This window comes from Hyla sarda, chromosome 3 (assembly GCF_029499605.1).
Source record: "Hyla sarda isolate aHylSar1 chromosome 3, aHylSar1.hap1, whole genome shotgun sequence".
Lineage (NCBI taxonomy): Eukaryota > Metazoa > Chordata > Amphibia > Anura > Hylidae > Hyla > Hyla sarda.
The window spans coordinates 141,428,980-141,454,259 of NC_079191.1; the positions used below are offsets into that span (position 1 = coordinate 141,428,980).

At 44.5% G+C, this 25,280-nt stretch overlaps 1 protein-coding gene across 2 annotated transcripts in view; it reads right to left on the minus strand.

Moving 5' to 3' along the window:
- The window catches only part of LRRC31 (leucine rich repeat containing 31), a 48,889-nt gene extending 25,099 nt beyond the window's left edge, over positions 1-23,790 (minus strand). The window contains exons 1-3 of one of the 2 annotated variants that reach the window (XM_056565124.1): positions 23,695-23,790; positions 2,068-2,268; positions 23-271 (exon numbers count right to left, since the gene is read on the minus strand). In XM_056565124.1, the coding sequence (XP_056421099.1) occupies positions 23-271; positions 2,068-2,080 (262 nt within the window). In that variant the 5' untranslated portion in view covers positions 2,081-2,268; positions 23,695-23,790. Of the gene's footprint in view, positions 1-22; positions 272-2,067; positions 2,354-23,694 lie in introns of those variants that run through there. The other variant, XM_056565122.1, reaches the window with a different exon arrangement.
- Between the last annotated feature and the right edge of the window lie 1,490 nt (positions 23,791-25,280).

Below are 25,280 nucleotides of genomic sequence, written 5' to 3' on the forward strand. Positions count from 1 at the left end.
TTATAGCTACATAGAAACAAACCTTTAGTAGGACTGGTCTCTTCATTTGTTTTGCTATAGTCTCCATAATCCCCAGGTCCAGGCTTGATATCAGAGACTTCTTCATTCTTTTCATTTGTTGTTTTTGTAGCCTCTTTATCAAATGCCTTGAAGAATCTCTTTACTTGGAATATGTCAGTCTTTTCTTTATCAGACTTTTTTCTTTGTATTGAACCAAATAACATATCAAATGGAGACCTTTTCTGTACTTGTTCTTCAATCTTCTCTGATCCTTTTTAAAATGGAAAAAAAGGACATGAATGCTTACTCGGCATCCTGTGGTAGAATATGCTGCACTGCATAGATGTGAGAATGAAGTTGCAATGTTTGTTGCTATGTAATTGTATTATGAAAAATTAAAAAAAAAAATTCCTAGTGTTTTTCTTCAAGAATATATATTTTTTAATTGTCACTGCAGTTTTTAAACCAAAGTCAGAAGTGGATCCAGTAGGAAGGAGAAGTGTAAGTTCTTACTTTATATTTCGCATTCTTGTTGAATAAACTTCTGGCTCTGGCTCAAAAACAGCAGTGGCAGTTGTACAAAATTCACCGAAAAAAACTGTATGAAAACCTAGCCTTAGGGTACGTTCGGACGAGCAGATTTTCGGCAGGCATTTCACCGTGGATCCAAGGCTGAAGTACCTCTATATGCTGCCTATACATGTGCCTGCTAGGAGTTGCAATACGCCGTTACGAGCAGACATACTGCGATGTTCGAGTCGCCGCACGCATGCGCAGCATACTCACACATCACGGCAGCTCTCGGCCTAGCTCATTGAGCAGGGGGAGCGGCCGTGATGTGTGCGAGTACATCGCGCATGCGCGGCGACTCGCACATCACTTCAGTAGCACGTATTGCACGTAGCACGTATTGCCGTTCTGAGCAGGCACATGTAAAGGCACCATACAGAGGTCCTTCAGTAGCGGATCTGCAGCGTAAAATACGTTGTAAATCTGCTCGTCTGAAGGTACCCTAAGGCTATGTTCACATCTGCATTAAAGCTGTGTTTGGGGAGCAATTTTCAGAATCCGTTCAATTAAAGGGACCTGAGTGGACAAAAAAAATGTGAAAAGCAGTATTTTTTTATCTGCTCAAATTCTGCACGGACATCAGGCAGAAGCCTGATGGATCCTATTAAAGTCAATGGGATCCATTGGGAGTCTATTATAAGAACGGACCATTCACTCTACGGACTCTATGCTGCAAATGTGAACCAGACCTTAGATAATGTGCGGATTTCTTGGATTGGATGCAGATATTAATTGTAACTCTCACTGTTGAAATTTGCTTCATGGTACAAAAAAGCTCCATCAATTTACAGCAAAAAACAAGAGCGCTGATTCGAGGGTAAGATGCAGATATAAAAATGATGTCACTACGCTGACAGACACAGCAAACTTTCTTGCCACAGCTCGCATTGATGTGCCATCCTGGATGAGCTGCACTACCTGAGCCACTTGTGTGGGTTGTAGACTCCGTCTCATGCTACCACTAGAGTGAAAGCACCGCCAGCATTCAAAAGTGACCAAAACAACAGCCCGGAAGCATAGGCACTGAGAAGTGGTCTGTGATCACCACCTGCAGAACCACTCCTTTATTGGGGGTGTCTTGCTAATTGCCTATAATTTCCACCTGTTGTCTGTTCCATTTGCACAACAGCATGTGAAATTGATTGTCAATCAGTGTTGCTTCCTGAGTAGACAGTGTGATTTCACAGAAGTGTGATTGACTTGGAGTTACATTGTGTTGTTTAAGTGTTCCCTTTATTTTTTTGAGCAGTATATATACCATAGCATACTGTGAACATTAGAAAAATGAAATAATATATAAGACTTATCAAAACATTCATCCTGGTAATCTTTTCTACTGTTACTACCGCATTTACTTAGATGTTAAATACAAGTCTGCATTCATACAACTTGTTACGCAAGTCTTCCATTCAATTCACTGAAAGTGTTTATACCACTCCCTGTTCTCAAGATAGCATTCCCAGTACAGCTGAATTACCAATGTCTTTGCTAGCATACCTTTCATCTCCATGCTTTCTACTGCCTTACAGAGGTTGTGCTCTCCAAGATGTTAGGAATTGTAGGGGTACGTCCCTTGGTTTTACAACTTCAGGTCAGTGAAAGCTAGTAGTATTCATTGTTTCAAGCAAAAATCAGCTTGCGACCCAAGGCTTTCTCTGTGCACATCCACCATGCTGCATTCCGGTCCACTGTACAAGGCTGAAGTAAAAAGGTGTGATCATGTAAGCGAACAAGCTCCTCTGCGCAGAACCGTCCTATCTATACTAGAACAGGTAATGCAGCAGTGTAGGACATAACAACCCAGGAAATAAGCAGGTGGACTTTGGCTGCTTAAAACTTCAAGTATGAGTTGCCAAGAAGAATGCCGGTAAGAGGCTGAGTCAGTTGTTAGCTCAGGTTACAGTATGAGAAACTTAAAATATGTTGATTGTGTACTTTATAAAGTCAATGTACAAACTACTCTTGAATGCTCTGGAGGGTATGAGGAAGACTGCGCAATTGTTTTCTTAATCTTTTGTAGTTAATGTTTCCATTAAAAGGGACACATTTTGCTTTTTTGGTCATTTTCATGGCACAATAAACTTCCAATAATACAGCTTACTAGGGTCCTAGCACGAGGCAAATTTTTTCATACCACTAGATTAGGGGTGTCCAGGTGGGACATTAAAATGCATGTTAATGCTCCACAGTAATGCATAGCATATAAAAAAATGTGTAAATGGGCACTGTCAGCTTAAACTCTTATGTTGCAGAAACGTGTGAACATAGTTTTACAATGTAAGTCTGTGGAACTGTCTCGATCAGCTGGACTTTTCTACACACTTTAACATTTTAATAATTGAGCAGGATCTGAACACTTAGGCCCTGAACAAAACCTTTGGCCGCATAGCTCTTACTGTTGCCTAAATAAAAAATATATATAAAATACTACCTTTATATACTACAAAATGATATAATGTCTAAACTTCATCATACTATACTTTAAATGGGCACTGTCATTAAAACAAATTTTTGCTATTGCCCTCCTTATGGTAAATAAACAATCTTTCTAATGTATTTTGTTTTAAAAAAATGAAGTTTCCTATGTTTTGTGTTTAAAAAAGCTGCCACTAGGTGTCTCCCTACTTGTCCAGAGAACATTTTCCCCCTATCTCTTGCACAGACTTTGGACTCCTTCTGGCCTGGCAGAAGTCCAAAATCAGGAAAAGCAGTCTGGAGTGCTAAGGGGGTAGCAAAGTGAGGGAGGAAGTTCTCCCCTGTATGGCTTCAGATGATGTCACGCTTGCTGGGTAACACCCCTTCCCAGTCTGTGAATCTGACTGAGCAGAAACTACAGAGCAATACCAAGAAATAGACAAATTACAGAAAATTACATAAATAACATAGAACATATAACCTAACTATAATCCCTTATTCCTTAATTTTTACCCCTATTTTTCCTTCCCTCCCACCCTTTCTCCCCCCGACGACCAATTGAGGAGAAAAAAAAAATAGAGTACCCTTTCTATTTTATTTTCCACTTATTCCATTTCTCTTGCCACCTCTGATATTTTTTTTTTTTAGAGATTTTCAGCATTTTATTTCTTCATACCAACTAACTTTTTCGATTTCCACTAACCAATCCACTAACAATGGGGTCTCTTTTGTTGTCCACTTTCTCATAATTATCAATCTTCCCAGAATGAATAGATTTTTTAGTAAACTTCTTTTGTTTCCCTGTACTAGGGGGATAACTCCAAATAGAAAAATTTCCTGTCGGCATACCAGTTCTATTTCTATCCTAGCTTTTATCTGAATTTGTACATTTTCCAAGAACCCTTGTACCTTTTCACACTTCCATACCATATGTAACAGGTCTGCCCCTTCCTTCCCACATTTTGAGCAACTATCATTTTCTGTAAGACCACATCTAAAAAATTTTTGGGGGTGTAGAATAGTCTGTGCACCAACATAAATTGAGAGAGCCTAAGTTTTTCTTTTTCAGTCATATTTGTTATACGTTCCTTTGTCTAATTCTTCCTTCGTCTAATTAAAAATAATAAAAACAAAAGCAGGGGGTGGTTTATCATGATGGAGGCAGTGAACTGGGAGGATTATAATATTTAACAAGATCATGACGGGTACTCTTTAAATAATACCAACATGCTGTAACCAAACAACAGCAACATATTAGTACCATTAGTACCAATGCTATGCAAGGTTTAAATAATACTCCTGTACAATTAATATTTGCTATAGTCACAAGTCATGGGTGCCAAGTCATCTGAGATGCCACCCTATACACAGCACTACATCACACTTCTTCTCCCACCATGAACATTTTCCACCAAAGCTGAAAAATTAGTGAGCACAAGTCAATTAACATAATACAACAAGAATCCTGTTGCTATGAGAAGGGCCATCTAGGCCCCTTGACTAGTAAATATCATTAGGGAAGGCCATATGAAATGCCTGCAGCAGTCTAAATAACACACATTGCCTCTGCACGGTAAGTATGGGATCTTTAGTGTTGCTTCTGTAACATTAACAGCTCGGAATTTGAAGAAACAATCCTATTAAGTCCAAAGTTAAATAATTAGTCTGTCTTGTATTTAATGTTAAAAGATTAACTTGGATTTTGCTACTTTGCCTCACTGTGACTCTTTAATATGACATGCTTTGTGAGGCATTAAAACCATTAGAACGATTAGTTCAGAAAAAATGGTTTAACAAGTAGGAATTGGCAGGGGAATCCTAAACATGAACACAATCTACTCAGCAGTTCAGGAGGTACGTGGATGGCACAATGGGGGGTATTTATCAAAACTGTTCTATGTGGTTTTTTTACCCTATTTTTTTGCTGTGTTTTCGACGGACTTGTGCCAAATTTATCATTTGTCGCACGCTATATCGGAACTTGGGCGTTTATTGGGGTTTACAAGCCAAAACTGATGGTATAGCACTTTTTTTTATGTCAGTTTAAAGATGACTTTGAATTGCGACAAAATTGCGGTATTAGTAACCGTTTTTGCGACAAAGTATAAAAGGCGCTAACAGTAAATTCCCGACTAATGCAAAAAAGAAGCTGTCAAAAGTTGATTTGCAGTCAGAACCTGAAAACAACGTAATGACAAAAACGCAATTAAAAGTCACAAATCGCAATGTCTCAGTGGAAATGCGACAATAGTACACAATAAAAGAAGTGTATATGCAATGATAAATACCCCCCAATATGTAGCTTGTGTCAAAAAAACTTCTAGTCAATTTGGGTTCACACTGCATTTTAAGCAATATGGGACCATATACAGCTGGGGGGAGCGAAAACCGGGCGCTCCCGTATCCCACCCGTATGTAATGCATTTCAATTAGCTGACCGAAGTCAAACGCTGACTCCGGTCGGCTCATTTTTGCCCCATATACGGTTTTCCCACTGGACCTAAAACCGTGGTATACCACGCTTTTAGGTCCGGTTAGAGAACCGTATATGGAGCAAAAATTAGCCAATCGGAGTCAGCGTTTTACTCCAGTCAGCTCATTGAAATGCATTACATACGCGCTGGATACGGCTGGGATACGGGAGCACCCAGTTTTTGCTCTCCCCATGCATCTAAGGCGCTGTAACCACATGCAGTCTGCAGATAATTGATGTACAGGTGAAGCATGGTAAGCAGTGGTAAAGTGCATACGATGACATTACATGCCTCCATTGAAGAATCTGCAACTTCCTGGGGGTGCCATACCTGGGGCAATACCCAGGGCAATTAACAGAAATGCAACATTGTGAAACGTTATCCCATCTCTACCTCCTTGTTCACCCTGGTTAAACAGGGCTCCCTTTAAAAGCTTCAACAGCTGTTTTTAATAAATCAGATATCATTATATTTCATGTATTATACATATCTTCAGAGATAAATGTAGAAATTTCACAAGATTAGATTTAATTCCCAACCAAGATATTTCATACTAATTTATTTCATTGCCTTACAGTGGTATACATGGAGCAAAGAGGGTACTTTAGCAAAAACTATAATGGGTCCCACTGCTAGTACTGCTACAGGAGGGTCCAGAGCTTCACAGACTGGGAGTAGAAGAAGGCAGTATTAGTTTGTTGTTTTATGGCCCTTTATTCTTAAAGGGGTACTCCACCCCTAGACATCTTATCCCCTATCCAAAGGATAGGGGATAAGATGTCTGATCGCGGGGGTCCCACTGCTGGGATCTCCCTACTGCACCTGGCGTTCATTTAGAGCGTCGGTTGCAGCGCCGAAGGCTCGTGATGTCACGGCCACGCCCTCTCAATGCAAGTCTATTGGAGGGGGCGTTACAGCAATCACTCCTCCTCCCATAGACTTGCAGTGAGGGGGCATGGCCGTGATGTTAGGAGTGGGGCGTGACTGTAATGTCACGAGCCTCTGCGCCGTGAAGTTCGCTCCGTGCACTGGATGTCTGGGGTGCCATAGCTGAGATTGTAGGGGTCCTCAGCGGAGGAACCCCCGCGATCAGACACCTTATCCCCTATGCTTTGGATAGGGGATAAGATGTCTAGGGGCGGAGTACCCCTTTGAGGCCCCCATACACATTTTGGCAGGACCAGACAACTGTCTGGCAGCAGCTTACCATCTCTCTCAGAATACACGCCATGCCAAACATTCATGTGAATGGGAGAGATGGCTGTTGGCCGAACAAACATTCAGCCCCTTCTTTTCATGAGCCCCATAGTAACTGCAAACTCTGCCGGTATAGTCAGTACTCCTTTGTCCACTTAAAATAATCAAGTGCAGTTATAAGGTAACATTATATAGTGTATCCCATAATATAATGTAATTCTAACACTTATTTGCATTGAGGCTCTCAAAATAAATTTCCCAGCATCTTCAACATCTATCAGCAGTAAATGTCCACAATTGATGTCCATAAAATAATACATTAAGAAATGTTTTCAATGGTGATATATAGCACATGGGTAAACTGATCCTCTGTAGTGCCAATCTAATACAATATGCCAATACTTTCATCCTAAAGCTGCATCCTGTCTAATAATCCCAGTCAACAAGCCATCTAATCTGCTAGACATGTCATGGGACTCACAGACATGACAGGCTCCTGAACGGGAGATGCTAAGGGAACTGTTCTACCTTGTCTTATACTCAAGAGGAAACACTGTCAAAGAGGTAAGTTTAAATTTACATTTATTATTTCTATAGATGGATTATGTGTTTTTATCAGCAGAAACACAATTCAGTCTGTCCCTAAATTACTTCATTTTTATTTTAATTCTAGGATGGCTATTTGTTTATTATAGGGAATTATTTACAAATATTTCAACTGTGACTAGCAGTAACCATAGGTAATATTGCATTTTATTTATTAAATATTTAGATGAGAAACTTATAATATAATTATTAAACAAAGGCCATCAGGTTAATTTACTTCATAACTTCAAACGTAAGTAGAGCTTATGGTTATATTTTAGAGGAAAATGACCTTGTTCTTAGTCAATGATTCATGACAATTTCTTAGATTTTCTTTGATTTTCACATACTGGCAAAATGAAACACCATTTATTAGTATTATGTTTTAGAGGATTACCTGTATTTTTTTCTGCCTGCTATGTTATTGTGTCATACTGTTAATAATGAGGATAATATATTAACCCTTTATCAACTCTGAAAATTAGATTTTAATAGGCATAAAATATGTATAGAACTACAGACCCATATAGAGGCTTGTTTTTTGCAGGACCAATTGTACTTGATAAGGACATTTGTAAGGTGAAATTGGGGGGGGGGGGAGAGAAAGGTCAGTGGCTTCTTTTATTTACTTGTTTTAAAAAATTGAAACCTAAAAAAGTGAGTTTTAAATTGCCCTGTTCTGACCCCTATAACTTTTTTTTCCTTATGGAGCTGTTTTTGGAGGACTAATTTCCTGTAGTGTGATCTTTACTTTTTTCGGTGCTGATTTGATGTAGATCAGACTTTCTGATCACTTTTTATTCCATTTTCTCTGGGATGTGATGTGACAATAAAAACTAAATTCTAGCGTTCACCATGTGAGATCAAAAATGTCATATTTTAATAGGACAATTCCACACATGGTGATACCAAATATGTTAGAAGGAATTAATTTATATCTTTAAAAACAGTATTGTATTTTATTTATGTTTTTTACACTTAATTAGTCCATCTAGGGGACTTGTATGTGTGATCGTTCAATATTTAATGCACCGATTCATGAGATTGATTTACTGCTTTGATTCATTTGTTCTTCACTCTATTGGTAGAGCCTGGTGAACCACTGTAATACCAATGTATACAGTAACTGCCGTTCAGATGCCGCTGTCAATTTTGAAAGGGGCATCTAAAGTGTTAATAGCTGGCCAAAGCTATAAGCAACAGCCCTCTGATGTTGAAATCAGCCAGGGGTTGCTGGGTATGGAGCAGGATCGAGTTAGGATCCTGCACAATAACCCCTAATGGCCCCATGACGTGTATTGTAGGGTTTGGGGTATATTCACATGTTCAGGTTGGTAACAGCATTAAGTTAATACAAAGACAGGAATGGAGTTAAAAGGGGGGGAAGTCTTAGAAGTTTTCAAGACAAAAACAAAGAAATAAAACAGCATAACAATGTCACAAGGGACCAAATGGCCGAGAAGCTTCACAAAGCATTTCGATAACACAGTATCAAGGACATCTAATAACAGCTGTAACACTCACTGTTCAGTAGACAGGAACACTCTGGGTAGTAGATCCTCGGGGCCTTTGTGACAGATGACGTGGGGCATACTAGGGAGCAGAGTCTAAGGTACCGCTGGTTTTCACCAGAGCCTGCCGCAAAGCGGGATGGAGTTACTGCGGCAGGCGGCACCCACACAGGCGGCTGAGTAGATTCAAGGTACAGAAGGAGAATAGCAACTCGTATAGCGGATAGCAGAAGATCTGGGCAGGCAGCACGGGTGTGTGGTCAGGAATGAAGCAGGAGGTCAGTAGGCAGGCAGCACAGGAAAAAGGTCAGGAATGTAGCAGGAGGTCAGTAACAAACAGGAGGTCAGTAACAAACAAAACTTTCTCAATGGCACAAGGCAACAAAGATCCAGCAGGGATGTGGGGGAGGAGCAGGAACTTATAGAGGAGACACAGGTGAACACATAATTAAGGGCGTACTGGCCCTGTAAAGCTTAAAGCTCTGGCGCGTGCGTGCCCTTGGAGATGGGGACACGTGTTCCGGAGGTGAAAGGCAGGAGAGGAGATGGCAGAGGACCGGGGTGAGTGACAGGCTTGGATTCGCATGCGGGCACATCCCGCGATGCGAACCCCAGCCCCACCGGCAGCAGTAGATGACAGGGAAATGCGCTCACGGCCAGCAAAGGCACTCAGAGTGCAGACCGTAACAACAGCTTCAAATAATGAACATCAATATAGATTCTAGCATGTAAACCCCTCATAGGAAGGTCCGGGAGAGTTAAAGACAGAACAACCATTCTAATGGGCAAAATTCTAGGGTATCAACAATTTAGCCAATCAATGGGGGAACAAGAAGGCCCTAAGGGCATCACAAAAAATAAATACAATTTACACAGAAACACAAGACAAAAGAAGATGGAAGACAACAAAAGAAAGAGAGAGAACAAGGAAAAGAAAGGCACATATATAACTGGTTTATGGAGGTTGTCTGTCAGAGAAGCGGTCCCATGGTTCCCAAACTGAGAGGAACTGGGAAATTGAGTTATTCAGGGAGGCTGAAGTACATCCAAAACATCCATAGGCAAGTGCTGCACCATTTTCCAATAGTCCAATATAAGTAGACAGGACCAGAAAATGTGCAATACAGAGCCCAGGCCAACCCCACATCACCAGCATTGGGGGGTGGGGGGGGGGATTGAAAGAGTACAGCTTATTTAGCAACTCTGCAGTATGATACCATCCCATAATCATTTTAAATTGAGTCTCCTTATAGGTTGTACAAATGGATGCCTTAGACGCAAGCTCCCAAATCATTTGCCACTGGGGGATAGAGATAGTAGTAGCAAGAGCTTCCTCCCAATATTGCATATACCGATACATTGGAGTGTCACCATCCGGAGAAATAAGAAGGATAGAGAAGATAGCAGAGAGGAGTCCCTTCACCTGGAGTCCACCACGGCATAATCTTTCAAAATTCGTGGGCAAGAACACAGTCATAGGGTTCAGGGTGGAGGACATAAAATGCCTAAGTTGTGGATAGTGGAACCTCTCAAACGAAGGGAGCTCCCAGCGTGCTACAAGTTGGTCAAAAGACTTAAGAGAACGAGAGATGGGGTCTACCACATGTGCCAAAAAAAAAAGACCCCTGGACCCCCACTCCCCGACCATACTCGAGGACAGACCAGAGGGAAAGTCAGGATGATAAAGAAAAAAGCATAGAGGAGAAAGAGAGGAGAAAAGCTTAAACTTCCTAGAACAGTATCCTCATACATATCGTGAGAAAGACATCGGGCCTAACAGATAACCCAGGGAGATGGAAGGAGAAGGACCACACCACAGTAGAGTATTTGGATGGATCGGAGCCAACCATAGTTTTCCAGCTCCATCCAATGACAATACGGATGGTACGTAGACCACGCCGCCAAGTGACGCAGGTGTGCTGCGCAATAAAATTTCACCACGTCAGGTACTCCCAGTTCACCCATAGAGCGACTAGCTAGTATGACCGACATCGGGAGACAATGACATTTAGCATCCCAAATAAAGGGGAGCATAGTAGATTGGTAGGAGCGAAGGACATATAAGGGGACAAGTACTGGAAGAGTTTCAAAAAAGTATGATAACTTAGGGACAATAGTAATTTAACCGCAGCAATGCGACCAAAGAAATAAATATATTGGGAACGCCACTTCTCCATAAGGCCCCTAAGCTCAGGAAACAGGGTGTGAAAGTTAGTAGAATAGAGGGAGGAATAGCGGGGAGTGAGAGATACACCAAAATATTTAATAGCAGAGGAAGATCTAGTTAGCATGCAAAAGGTTAGATATAGACAGGGGAAGGTTCAGGGGTAGAACTTCCGTTTTAGACAGATTAACTTTATAGCCCGAGACTATTGCATAACCATGAAGCACCCTTCGAGGTTAGGAAGAGAAAGCAATGGATTAGACAGGGTAAGAAGAACATCATCAGCAAATAAGCAGATTTTAAACTCCCGGTCATGAAGGGCTATACCAGAAATGTCCAGATCCCCTCGGATCATAGCAGCAAGGGGGATCAATACAGAGTGCAAAGATCAAAGGGGATAATGGACATCCCTGTTGAGTACCATTAAAAAGGGGAAAAGTAGGGGAAGTAGCATGGGGAAGTTTAAGAGAGGCAGTGGGAGAGGAGTAAAGGCCCCACAGCGCTATGAGAAAATTGCCAGAGATACCAAATTCTGAAGAGTGGCAAAGAGAAACAACCAACTCAGCCTATCAAAGGCCTTTTCCCCATCCAAACTAAGAACTTAGGCCTGTTCAGACCATCAATAAGACCCACCACTCACCAGGTATTGTCACAGCCCTGTCGGCAAGGTATAAAGCCAACCTGATCCTTATGGATAAAGGCGGGAAGGAAAGTACACAGCCGAGCAGCAAAAACCTTGGAGAATAGTTTCAGGTCGGAATTAAGAAGAGCGATGGGTCTATAACTAGAGCAATCATGGGGGTCCTTACCTGGTTTAGGGATCAGTATAAGTAGTATTAGTAGGTGAAACCATCTGGCCCGGGGGAGCGACCCCGCAGGAAGAGACTTGAAGACCTCCAGAAGCTCCTCATGATTAATGGGTGCATTCAGAATATCCCGATCAGCCGCCGAGAGTGTCGGCATGTGACATTGGGAAAGATAAGAGTCTAGTCAAGACGGGAGATATAATCAGGGTGATAGTAAAGAACACCAGAAGAATCTTCCTGAGCTGAAGGAGATTGAGCCACTGCATGATTATGTAGGCGTCTAGCTAACATGGTGGGGGCCTTATTAGCTTTTCATAGAATCGCTGTTCAGCATACAATAACTGTTGCTCAACCTTACAAAGAGCTAGATCTCCCAATTGAGCCCGAGCAGCCACTAAGCGCCTCAGCACTGAAAGAGAAGGGGAAGAAAGTAAGAACGCTCCTAGCCCAGCAATCTGTACACTAAGATCCCGGGAGCGAGCTAGAGTGTCACGCTTCAGATGGGTTCCCAGAGCAATACAGTGCCCTCAAACCACAACCTTATGAGCTTCCCACAAAGTAGCTTGAGAGGTAACTGAACCCTCATTGTGGGCAAAATAGTCAGTCAAACACATCTGGATCGACTCCCGAGAGAGTACATACTTGAGCAGGGAGTCATTGATCCGCCAATGACAGCGCCGAGGGAAGGATGAGTGAGGAGAAAAGGTAAATAAGATCAGGGAGTGGTCCGACCAAGAGAACGGCTCCAGAGAAGCAGCAGATAACGTACGAACCATGGGGAGATTACCAAAAAAAATTATCTATACATGTGTGTAATTTATGGGGATGGGAATAAAAACTAAAAGATCAATCTGTCGGATGATTAATCCGCCAGAGATCATACAGTGAGGTGCTACGGAGGGCCCTACGAAAAATCGAGGCCAGTCGCAACTGGGCAAGGGTGGGAGGGGCAGGAACAAGCGAGTGGCAGTCCACGGAAGGGGAAAAAATAAGATTAAAGTCCCCTCCAGTAAGCCAAGCAGAGGGAAAGTATTTATGAAGCCTGGCTAATACTCAATACAAAAATGGGATCTGGGACATATTGAGGGCATAAACATTAAAAAAGAGAAGCTGTTTGCCCTCCAAAGAACCCTCTATCACTACAAAGCGGTCCTGGGGATCTGCCTAGGAGGAAGAAACCTGAAATGGACAGGACATGGAAGTAAGAATTGCAAGCACCCCCACCCCTCTTTTCCTATCAGATGAGGCCAGATAGGACTGAGGATATAAATGATGGAGGAACTGAAAGGATCCAGAATGGTCGAAGTGCGTCTCCTGAAGAAAGGCGACATCAGCTCGCAGCATAACAAGCTTCCGTTGCAGGAGCGCCACTTACATGGGGAGTTAAGACCCTTGACATTCAAGGAGACGCACTTAACCATGATGACAAAAGAAAGGGGGAGACAGCAAATGAAGAAGAGTACTCACTCAGGTCCCATAGAACATCATGCCTGGCTAAGAGAGGATGTAGATAACCGAGACTCTCCAACCAACAAAAGTCCACATCCAAGAGGCCTGAAAAATAATAGGAAAGACAAAGAGGAAGAGACACAAGAGGAACAAAGAAAGCACCGAAAAGGACAAGAAAAAGACAAGACAACACACAACAGGGCGAAAGGACAATATAATTGAAAATAAACCAATGACCCCTTGGTCAATGAGGAGGCTAAGACAGCAAAAATACACAGGGTAAGTAAGGAACCCTAAAACATCCTACCTGTTGACACAGCCTCAAGGGAGGATATGGGAGAACAATACGAGAAGCCCACTGGCAGAAAGGCAATCCTCCCACCCCAAGACCGCACCAAAAGGAAATAGCAAGTGTGGCTAAGGTGACATAAACAGCAAAAACAGAATCACATCGTAGAACTATAGTAAATAAAACATATTTAATCAGAGCAAATCAGGGGAGAACAAGGAGCGTTAGTACACCCCCAAGCAATTATTCCGGCAACAGCAAGGGAAGAACACTGCAGTTCAAGGGGGGCCTGCAGTGAGCCCCTGGGACCCAGAGGGGGGGGTCTTCCAATTCTGGCCAGACCGACGGGAGCGGACAGGCTGCCACACTGGTGGCAGGGGAGGGGGGGGGGGGTTGAAGGTCAGATCCTAGTCGACCATCTAAGGGACAGGCAAGTCCAAGGCAGTATCGAAGGCCTGAAGGTCAGAGAAAGAGCGCAAGACTGCAGAGTGTCCATCTCTACGGGCATTGAGGGTGAAGGAAAGTTCCATCTGTAAGGCACTTGGTGCTGCCACAGGACCCCCAGGAGAGGTTGGAGCATACGCCTTTTCTGCACTGTAAGCCAGGACAAATCTTGATATGATTGGGGGCTCCATGAAAGTTCTGCAGAGAATGTGCTTTAGACATTATGGATTCCTTGAGCTGGGAATCATGTACGCAGCAAATTACGTCTCTGGGAACACCCGTTGCAGAATTCGGGTGGAGAGCCCTATGAACCCTATCCAGTTTGATTTTGTGGGAAGGTGGCTCACCCAGAATCATGTTGAAGATGGCCTATAAGGTGACGTGGAGATCCTCTTCATAAGTGGCCTCAAGAAGTCCCCGCACCCGGATGTTGTTTCGCTGTCCCCGGTTGTCCAAGTCATCCACATGGTTATGGAGATCGCTGAGGAAGTCCATTTGAGAGGCTATGGTGGACTGCAGCTGGGCAATATAGGCTCTGGTAGTGTCATGGGCATCCTCCAGGCCCTCCACTCTGTCAGAAATGTGCTGCAGATCTTGGCGTAGGGAGGAAATTTCCGTTCTGCAAGTGTCCTTAACCTCAGTAATAAGAGAACAAAAATCCTCTTTACTGGGAATTTGGGAGAGAAGCTGGTTCCAGTCCGGCAAAGCAGGAGAAGGGGACGGAACCCCAGAGCATTCAAGGTCAGCATCTAAGGAGGTATCCCAAGAAGGTGTAGCAATGTCCATCAGAGCAGATACTGAGGGTTCAGGAGAGGAGGAGTGGCCCTTCTGCAAGGCGAAGCTCGGGGCCCCTGCGTTCAGCTTACTAGAGGACATGAGTCTATGAGGTTTAGGGGCACCAGTTGTGGAGATGGCCCCAGGGAGATTCTGAGAAGAGAGGTGTAAGGCTAATGTGGAGCTGCACAGAGGGAGTGGGCCCCTTTATGGAGGGTGCTGCAGGCTGCTCCAGTGGCACTTGTGGGGGGGATGTAGAGCACCTCACTAAGGAGGCCCAGGAAGGCTGCTCGTTGCCCAGGGGAGTTTGGGGAGGCAGGGATCCCAGAGTGGAGAGGAGCGGGGGATCACCAGAGGGGCACACTGCCCCAGAATGCAAGTCAGGAAGACCGCTCACCTCAGGAGGCACCAGGGCCGCATGAGCGCTCTGTTGAGGAGGAAGCACTGCAGCTACCGCTGGAGCTCCGGGATTTCACTGAGGAGGAGCAGACAGGTGGCAGCCGGTCAGCAGCGGGCTCCAAGACCGAAGCAGCAGGCACAGACTGAAAGAGGGGCTGAAGCTGCGAGGCCCTCCGTGATCTCCCCAGCAATAGAGCGTCAGCTATGCTGTAGGCTGGGAGTGAGGAAGTCCTCACAGAGCGGGAGTGCAGGCCTTGAGCGGGGCCTGTAATAGCGGCAGGCCGGCCAGGCTCAGGAGCTGGAGGCGTCAGCAAGAAGCGTGTGATGTCCCGGGTGGGAGAGAGAGCTGTCGGAAGGTAGGGGAAGGCTTCTGCCGCTTGCGGGAGGTTCTCCCCATCAGTTAAAGCCAGGTCACCGACTAAAAATGCGCTTGACGGGCCTCAGGGAGCGGCCATATTCATCTGCGCCTCACCCCCTCTGGAAGTGACAGTTTTAACTTTATTAGTGTCTTACATTTATGATCCATTCCTGGCTTTGTATTTCATTTCATTTAAAAACCTGAGCATGTGAACACAGCCTAAGGCTGTTACTTATATATAATGGAACATTGTTTACAATGATTTTTTGTCACATAGTCCATAAGGTTGACAAGACAAGAATTCATCACCTTCAACCCATAACCCTACTGTGTTTATCCAGGGGAAGACATGAAAACCTTTTGAAGGCAGATACTAAAAATGGAAAAATCCCTTCCCAAGCCCAAATATGATAATCAGAATAAATCACTGGATTAACTTCCCACCTTCAGAAATCTAATATCCATAACTTGTAATATCATATTTTCTAAGAAAGGCATCTAGGTCCCTCTTGAACTTGTTCAATAAATCAACCAACACAACATCATGTAGCAGAGTTCTATAGTCTTACTGCTCTTACAATAAAGAGTCCTCATCTGTGATGTTGGTGATACCTTCTTTCCTCTAGACATCGTGGTTATGGGTCTAGGTATAAAAAAAAAAGTGCTACAGCCTCTTCAATGCTTACTTGCACTTATCCTTACATAGCCGTACTATGTAGTGGAGGTGCAAGGAACTGATGTTGTCCTGTTCACTTGATTGAGACAGTCCTTTGTTCCACACACTACAAATAGTATGGGAATGCTAGGATGAGTGCAAGTAAACATCAAAGTAGCTGTGACACTGCTTCAAACTGATTATGGAGGGATGCTGGGAGTCACAGGATAGACCATTCATTTTTATAGGCTAGATAACTTATTTAAGGCTGTGTTCACATCTGTATCATTAGGAGCCTCCATTGCAAATTCCATCATGAAGGTAGGACAAAAAAAAGTGCAGCATGCAGTGCTGTCCTGTGAGATAAAATATCAGATATCATGACAGAAACTCATTGAGCACCATTGGCATTTGGCCAGTAAGTGATTCTGCACTGCCGTCATTTTTTTTTTTTTTTTGCTCCCATTATTTGGTTGTTCTGGTCCTTGTTTTATACAGTAGCTTGTACCATATCCCCAACATTTCAGTATTTTTCTAAAGGTTTATTGCATCTAAATGTCTTTCTTTATGTCTACACACATGTTCTTTTATAAATGGAGGGTGGACCCTCTGTATCATTTTTCCTGGTGGGTTCAAGGAGCCACAATTCAGCATTAGGTAAACTTCTTAGAAGCCATTGACAAATGAAACAGGAAGGGCCCTATTACACACGGCATTTGATTATGGGCCAAAAAATACAATGTTGCCTTGATTAATAGGCTGGCAATCAGTTTATAAACAAACATTATTTGTCAGATGCTTGCATGGTTTTGGAAGACCCAAAAAATCATTGTTATTTGGCCGCACATCGTTTTGTGTAAACTGGAAATCTGTGGCCAAAAATAATAAATGTGAAGGGCCGCATGCACAATCCAGTGATCAATTGTGCAACTCTTTATGCATCATGATTGAGCACTGTAAAAGGTTAGTTAAAGGAGTACTTTGGTGGAATTTATTATTTTTTTAATCAACTGGTGCCAGAAAGTTAAACAGATTTGTAAATTACTTCTATTAAAAAAATCTCAATCCTTCCAGTACTTATTAAATGCTGAATACTACAGCGGAACTTCTCTTCTTTTTGGATTTCTTTTCTGTCTGTCGACAGTGCTCTCTGCAGAGAGTACTGTGGACATAGAGAAAGGAAATCCAAAAAGAAAAGTATTTCCTCTGTAGTATTCAGCAGCTAATACTGGAAGGATTAGGATTTTGTTAATAGAAGTAATTTACCCCTTTAATTCAGACAATGATAAGAAACATAAAAATGCTTTGGCTGCTACAATGCATAGGCAGAAACAAAAAAAAAATAGCTGGTCTTTGAACCCATGCTGCAAATGGACGTTCATTAACGTCCATCTGCGGCTCCCGAGGTATGACGCACACTCAGCAGGTGAGCGCGCATCATACCCAGTGGGTCCCAGTTGCTATAGGCAACCAGAACCCATGGCTAATACTGGACATCGCCGATCTGGCTGATGTCCGGCATTAAACCTTTAGATCAAGTTTGATCACCGTGTCTAAAATAAAAGTAAACATTGCCGGTTAGCTCAGTAGTGTTGTTCGGGACCGCCACGGTGAAATTGCGGCATCCCGAACCTGTAAAACTCCACATATGCTGTTCCTGACTGTAATTTGGTACATTTGGGGGGGGGGGTCAGGATCCTTACCTGCCTCCTTGCTGTCCGATCGCCGAATGACTATAAAGTGTGAAAATAAAGTGTTAATAAATGTGATGTAACCCCTTACCTAATAAAAGTTTGAATCACCGCCCTTTTCCCATTTAAAAAAAACTGTAAATAAAAATAAACATATGTGGTATCGCCGCGTGCGTAAATGTCCAAACTATAAAAATATATTGTTAATTAAACCAAACAGTCCATGGCGTACACGTTAAAAAAAAATTCCAAAGTCCAAAATAGCATATTTTTGATCACTTTTTGTACCATAAAAAAATTAATAAAAAGTGATGAAAAAGTCAGATCAAAACAAAAATGGTACCGATAAAAACTTCAGATCACAAGTTTCGCAAGATCGCAAAAAATGAGCCCTCATACATCCCCTTATATGGTAAAATCTAAAAGTTATAGTGGTCAGAATAGAACATTTTTCAACGTTTCAATTTTGGTGCATGTAACATAGTAACATAAGGACCAGAGTCCATCACGTTCAATCTATATCCCTAATGAGTCCCTACTGAGTTGATCCAGGGGAAGGCAAAAAACTTTCATACTCGAGGTAAAAATTCCTTCCCGACTCCAATATGGCAGTCAGAATAGATCCCTAGATCAACCTTCTGTCCCTATAAATCTAGAATACATAACCAGCGATGTTATTATTCTCCAAAAAGGCATCCACACCCCTTTTAAATTCTTTTACAGAGTTCACCATGACCACCTCCTCAGGCAGAGAATTCCACAGTCTCACTGCTCTTACAGTAAAGAACCCCCGTCTGTGCTGGTGTAGAAACCTTCCTTCCTCTAGATGTAGAGGATGCCCCCTTGTTATAGATACAGTCCTGGGTATAAATAGATCATGGGAGAGATCTCTGTACTACCCCCTGATATATTTATACATAGTTATTAGGTCTACACTAAGCCTTCTTTTTTCTAAACTAAATAACCCTAATTCTGATAATCTTTCTGGGTACTGTAGTCCTCCCATTCCCTCGATTACTCTGGTTGCCCGTCTTTGAACCCTCTCCAGCTCCACTATATCTTTCTTGTACACTGGTGCCCAGTACTGTACACAGTATTCTATGTGTGGTCTGACTAGTGATTTGTAAAGCGGTAGAATTATTTCCTTGTCGTGGGCATCTATGCCCCTATTGATGCACCCCATGATTTTATTTGCCTTGGCAGTAGCTGCTGGTCCCTACAGCTACATTTACTGTTAACTAAGACTCCCATGTCCTTTTCCACATCAGTCGTCCCAAGTGTTCTCCCATTTAATACATAATCCCAGCCCGGATTTTTCCTCCCCATGTGCATTACCTTACATTTATCAGTGTTGAACCTCATCTGCCACTTCCAAGCCCAAACCTTCAACCTATCCAGATCCATTTGTAACAGTGCACTGTCCTCTATTGTGTTTACTGCTTTACAGAGTTTAGTATCTGTTACGCCGAGCGCTCCGGGTCCCTGCTCCTCCCCGGAGCGCTCGCGGCGTTCTCCCTTCTGCAGCGCCCCGGTCAGACCCGCTGACCGGGAGCGCTGCACTGACATTCGTGATGGGGATGCGATTCGCATAGCGGGACGTGCCCGCTCGCGAATCGCATCCCAAGCCACTTACCCGTCCCGGTCCCCGGCTGTCATGTTCTGGCGCGCGCGGCTCCGCTCTCCAGGGCGTGCGCGCGCTAGCGCTCTAAGATTTAAAGGGCCAGTGCACCAGTGATTGGTGCCTGGCCCAATCAGTCCAATTAGCTTCCACCTGCTCCCTGTCCATATAACCTCACTTCCCCTGCACTTCCTTGCTGGATCTTGTTGCCTTGTGCCAGAGAAAGCGTTTAGTGTTGTCCAAAGCCTGTGTTCCAGATCTCCTGCTATTCTAATTGACTACGAACCTTGCCGCCTGCCCCGACCTTCTGCTATGTCTGACCTTGCCTCTGCCTAGTCCTTCTGTCCCACGCCTTCTCAGCAGTCAGCGAGGTTGAGCCATTGCCGGTAGATACGACCTGGTTGCTACCGCCGCAGCAAGACCATCCCGCTTTGCGGTGGGCTCTGGTGAAAACCAGTAGCAACCCTAGAACCGGTCCACCGACGCGGTCCCCGCCAATCCCTCGTTGACACAGTGGATCCACATCCAGCTAGCCGAATCATAACAGTAGATCCGGCCATGGATCCCGCTGAGGTGCCGCTGCCAAGTCTCGCTGACCTATCCACGGTGGTCGCCCAGCAATCGCAGCAAATTGCCCAACAAGGACAGCAGCTGTCGCAGTTGACCACCACGTTACAGCAACTTCTGCATCTGCTACAGCAGCAACCATCTCCTCCACCAGCTCCTGCACCTCCTCCGCAGCGAGTGGCCCCTCTTAGCCTCCGCTTGTCCCTGCCAGACAAATTTGATGGGGACTCTAGACTCTGCCGTGGCTTCTTGTCTCAATGTTCCCTACATATGGAGATGTTGTCGGACCAATTTCCTACAGAACGGTCTAAGGTGGCGTTCGTAGTGAGTCTTCTGTCTGGAAAGGCCTTGTCTTAGGCCACACCGCTCTGGGACCGCAATGATCCTGCCACAGCCACAGTCCAGTCCTTCTTCGCTGAAGTCCGTAGTGTCTTCGAGGAACCAGCCCGAGCTTCTTCTGCAGAGACTTTCCTGCTGAACCTGGTCCAGGGTAATTCTTCAGTAGGCGAGTACGCCATCCAATTTCATACTCTCGCCTCCGAATTATCTTGGAATAACGAGGCTCTCTGCGCGACCTTTAAAAAAGGCATATCCAGTAACATCAAGGATGTGCTGGCCGCACGAGAGATTCCTGCCAACCTGCAAGAATTTATCCATTTGGCCACCCGCATTGACATACGTTTTTCTGAAAGACACCAGGAGCTCCGCCAGGAAAAAGACCTTGATCTCTGGGCACCTCTCTCACAGTATTCTTTGCAATCTACCCCTGTGCCTCCCGCCGAGGAGGCTATGCAAGTGGATCGGTCTCGCCTGACCCATGAAGAGAGGACTCGCCGTAGGGATAAAAATTTATGTTTGTACTGCGCCAGTACCGAACATTTCTTGGTGGATTGCCCTATTCGTCCTCCACGTCTGGGAAACGCACGCACCCAGCTCACGTGGGTGTGTCGTCTCTTGGTACAAAGTCTGCTTCTCCACGTCTCACTGTGTCCGTGCGGATTTCTCCTTCTGCCAACTCCTCCTTCCCAGCCGTGGCCTGCTTGGACTCTGGCGCTTCTGGAAATTTTATTCTGGCCTCTTTGGTGAATAGCTTCTGCATCCCGGTGACCCGTCTCGTCAAGCCGCTCTACATTTCTTCGGTCAACGGAGTTAAGTTGGACTGCACTGTGCGTTACCGCACAGAGCCCTTGCTTATGAGCATTGGACTGCATCACGAGAAAATAGAATTTTTCATCCTGCCCAACTGCACCTCTGAAGTCCTCCTCGGTCTGCCATGGCTCCAGCATCATTCTCCCACCCTTGACTGGACCACCGGGGAGATCAAGAATTGGGGTTCTGCTTGCAGTAAGAAATGCCTCACGTCTGCTCCCAGTCCCGTCTGTCGGGCCTCAGTGTCTCCTCCTGTGCCTGGTCTCCCCAAGGCCTATCAGGAATGTGCCGTGCCTCCTCATAGCCCCCGTCCTGGTGACACTATGCCCCTTGACAAGCTTCACCCTCTGCCCCCCCTCCCCATTCCCACTTCTTCTGAACTACCTGCCGCTGGTATAGCTACCAGGACTTCTTTTTTCAGAAGGAAACTCAAGAGACGGCCCCTATGTTCTCTTCTCAGTTAAAGGGACAAGGAGACAAAGAGAGGGGGAGACCTAAGGGGGGGGTACTGTTACGACGAGCGCTCCGGGTCCCTACTCCTCCTTGGAGCGCTCGCGGCGTTCTCCCTTCTGCAGCGCCCCGGTCAGACCTGCTGACAGGGAGCGCTGCACTGACATTCGTGATAGGGATGCGATTCGCATAGCGGGACGCGCCCCCGCTCGCGAATCGCATCCCAAGCCACTTACCCGTCCCGGTCCCCGGCTGTCATGTTCTGGCGTGCGCGGCTCCGCTCTCTAGGGCGCGCGCGCTCCAGCGCTCTAAGATTTAAAGGGCCAGTGCACCAGTGATTGGTGCCTGGCCCAATCAGTCCAATTAGCTTCCACCTGCTCCCTGTCTATATAACCTCACTTCCCCTGCACTTCCTTGCCGGATCTTGTTGCCTTGTGCCAGAGAAAGCGTTTAGTGTTGTCCAAAGCCTGTGTTCCAGATCTCCTGCTATCCTCATTGACTACGAACCTTGCCGCCTGCCCCGACCTTCTGCTACGTCTGACCTTGCCTCTGCCTAGTCCTTCTGTCCCACGCCTTCTCAGCAGTCAGCGAGGTTGAGCCGTTGCCGGTGGATACGACCTGGTTGCTACCGCTGCAGCAAGACCATCCCGCTTTGCGGCGGGCTCTGGTGAAAACCAGTAGCAACCCTAGAACCGGTCCACCGACACGGTCCATGCCAATCCCTCGATGACACAGTGGATCCACATCCAGCTAGCCGAATCATAACAGTATCATCTGCAAAGATTGCTACTTTACTATTCAACCCCTTTACAAGGTCATTAATAATTGTATTAAATAGAACAGGGTCCAAGACGGACCCCTGTGGTACCCCACTAGTAACAGTCACCCAATCAGAATAAGTACCATTAATAACCACCCTCTGTTTCCTATCACTGAGCCAGTTACATACACACATTCTCCCTTAGCCCAATTCATCTCATTTTATGCACCAACTTTTTATGTGGCACCGTATCAAATGCTTTGGAAAAATCCAGATACATGACATCCAGCGATTGCCCTTGGTCCAGTCTGGAGCTCACCTTCTCATAAAAGCTGATCAGGTTAGTTTGACAGGACCGATCCCTCATAAAGCCATGCTGATATGGGGTCATACATTTTATTTTTATCAAGATATTCCAAAATAGCATCTCTTAGAAAACCCTCAAACAATTTACATGCAACAAAGGTTAAACTAACAGGTCTATAATTCCTGTGGTTACTTTTTTACCCCTTTTTAAATATTGGCACCATATTTGCCATGCGCCAGTCCTGGGGAACAGTCCCTGTCCCTATAGAGTCCCGGAATATTAAAAATAGGGGTCTGTCTATTACATTACTTTATTCCTTTAGAACACGGGGGTGAATGCCATCTGGACCTGGCGATTTGTCTATTTAGATTTTTTTGTAGGCAGCACTGTACTTCTTCCTGGGTTAGGCAGGTGACCTGTACTGGGGAGTTTACCTTATCTCGCTGTATTTCACCTGGCATTTCATTTATCTCGGTGAATACAGTGGAGAAGAATTTGTTTAATATATTTGCTTTTTCCTGACCCCCATTTAAAATTTCTTCCTCATCATTTTTTAAAGGGCCTACACTTTCATTTTTGACCTTTTTGCTATTTATATAGTTAAAGAACATTTTGGGGTTAGTTTACTCTCTTGGGCAATGAGTCTTTCTTTCTATGTTTGCAGATTTTATCTGTTTTTTACATATTTAAAATTTTTCTCTATAGCTTTTTAATGCTTCTTCACTTCTGTCCTGTTTTATTAATTTAAATGCTTTATTTTTGTCATTTATTGCCACCTTAACGTTCTTATTCATCCATATTGGTTTTCTTTTATTTCTGACCCTTTTATTCCCATGTAGTTATCTTTTTTTTTTTGTAGCAAAATAAAATCAAACCTATATAATTTGGGTATCCTTGCGACCCTATGGACCTACAGAATAAATGTAAGGTGCAATTTTACTAATAAAACTGCACAAATTTTTTTTCTTTATTTAATTTTTTACTTTTTTTGATTTTATTCTTATTCTTTTCTTTTTCTAATTTTCATTTTTTAGTCATATAGAATGCCCTATTGAGATATACAGGCTCTGCACACATCTTTTCCATTACGTTGTGCTGATGTATGTTTGCCAGATAGTGCAGTGTTCACACAGCATGCGATGTCCCATACTATTGTTAGGATCTAGTGCCAGCGCATTCGGGGCGCAGGTTTGCGATGCGTGGCCTCCAATATAGTAGTGGCTGCGCTTCGCAGCCTGTAGCTGCGGTGTGCGGACTCACAGCGTCTGTAGTTGCTAGGATGCGGATCATGTGATGGTCATGTGACCGGACTCGTGATCTGATGCACGAGCCGAGTGACTGCACAGGCGCAGTAACACTGGTTTCACGCTAACAGCACCATGTTTGGAGCTGTATTGAATGGGTGAGTGTTGTATATCCTTATTTTTACTGTTTTCATCTGTGTAATTTTGCTCAATTCAAGGCAATTGTATGCATTTTCAAGTATTTTACATACTATCCACTAATATATATTGGCACTTTGCACTTTGTTGATATTGTTAATTACCGTATTTTTTGTCCTATAGGACACACCGGCGTATAAGACACACCCTATTTTTAGGTGCAAAATCTAAAAAATTAAAGATTTTGAACCCAATAGTGGTCTTAAACCTGCGGACCTCCAGATGTTGCAAAACTACAACTCCCAGCATGCCCGGACAGCCGTTGGCTGTCCGGGCATGCTGGGAGTTGTAGTTTTGCAACATCTGGAGGTCCGCAGATTGAAGACCACTGCATAGGAGGTAATACTCACGTGTCCCCGCCGCTCCGGACCCGTCACCGCTGCCCTGGATGTCGCTCCATCGCTGTCGCCGTGTCCCCGTCGCTCTGGAACGTCTCTGCTGCCGGCCGGGTATCCTCGCTCTCCGTCGCCGTCATCACGTCGTTACGCACGCTGACGCACGTACGCGACGACGTGATGACGAGGAAGGTGAGCGCCGGCCATACAGGGGATCCCTGAATGGAGAAGACACCGAGGAGGCAGGTAAGGTCCCTCCCGGTGTCCTGTAAGCACTAACTCGGCTATTCAGTCGGGCTGTTCGGGACCGCCGCGGTGAAATCGCGGCGGTCCCGAACAGTCCGACTGAACAGCCGGGTTAGTGTCACTTTCCCTTCAGTCTGAAGGGTTAATACAGGGCATCACCGCGATCGGTGATGTCCTGTATTAGCCGCGGGTCCCGGCCGTTGATGGCCGCAGGGACCGCCGCGATAGGGGTGTATTCGCCGTATAAGATGCACCGACTTTTTCCCCCCAGTTTTGGGGAAGAAAAAGTGCGTCTTATACGGCAAAAAATACGGTAAGTACTGGAGATTGTGCACTTTGTATTGGTTTTTGTATTTTTTTATGGATTTATATGAAATTCTTTATTGAATTGTCACATGTGAATTGGATTGAAATAATCACTAGGCTGGGCATAAAAAGCCCCATAATGCTTTGTATCACTCTGCTTGAGAATTATTCTATTGATGAATTGAAACGTCACTGCTTGACTGAATAAAAAGACACAGTTTTTTCACCCTTTTTTTGGAGTGCTGCGTAGCTGTTTATTATTAAGTGGACCATGATCGGGTCCCGACCACTGGCACCCACACATCATAGGATAAGTAGT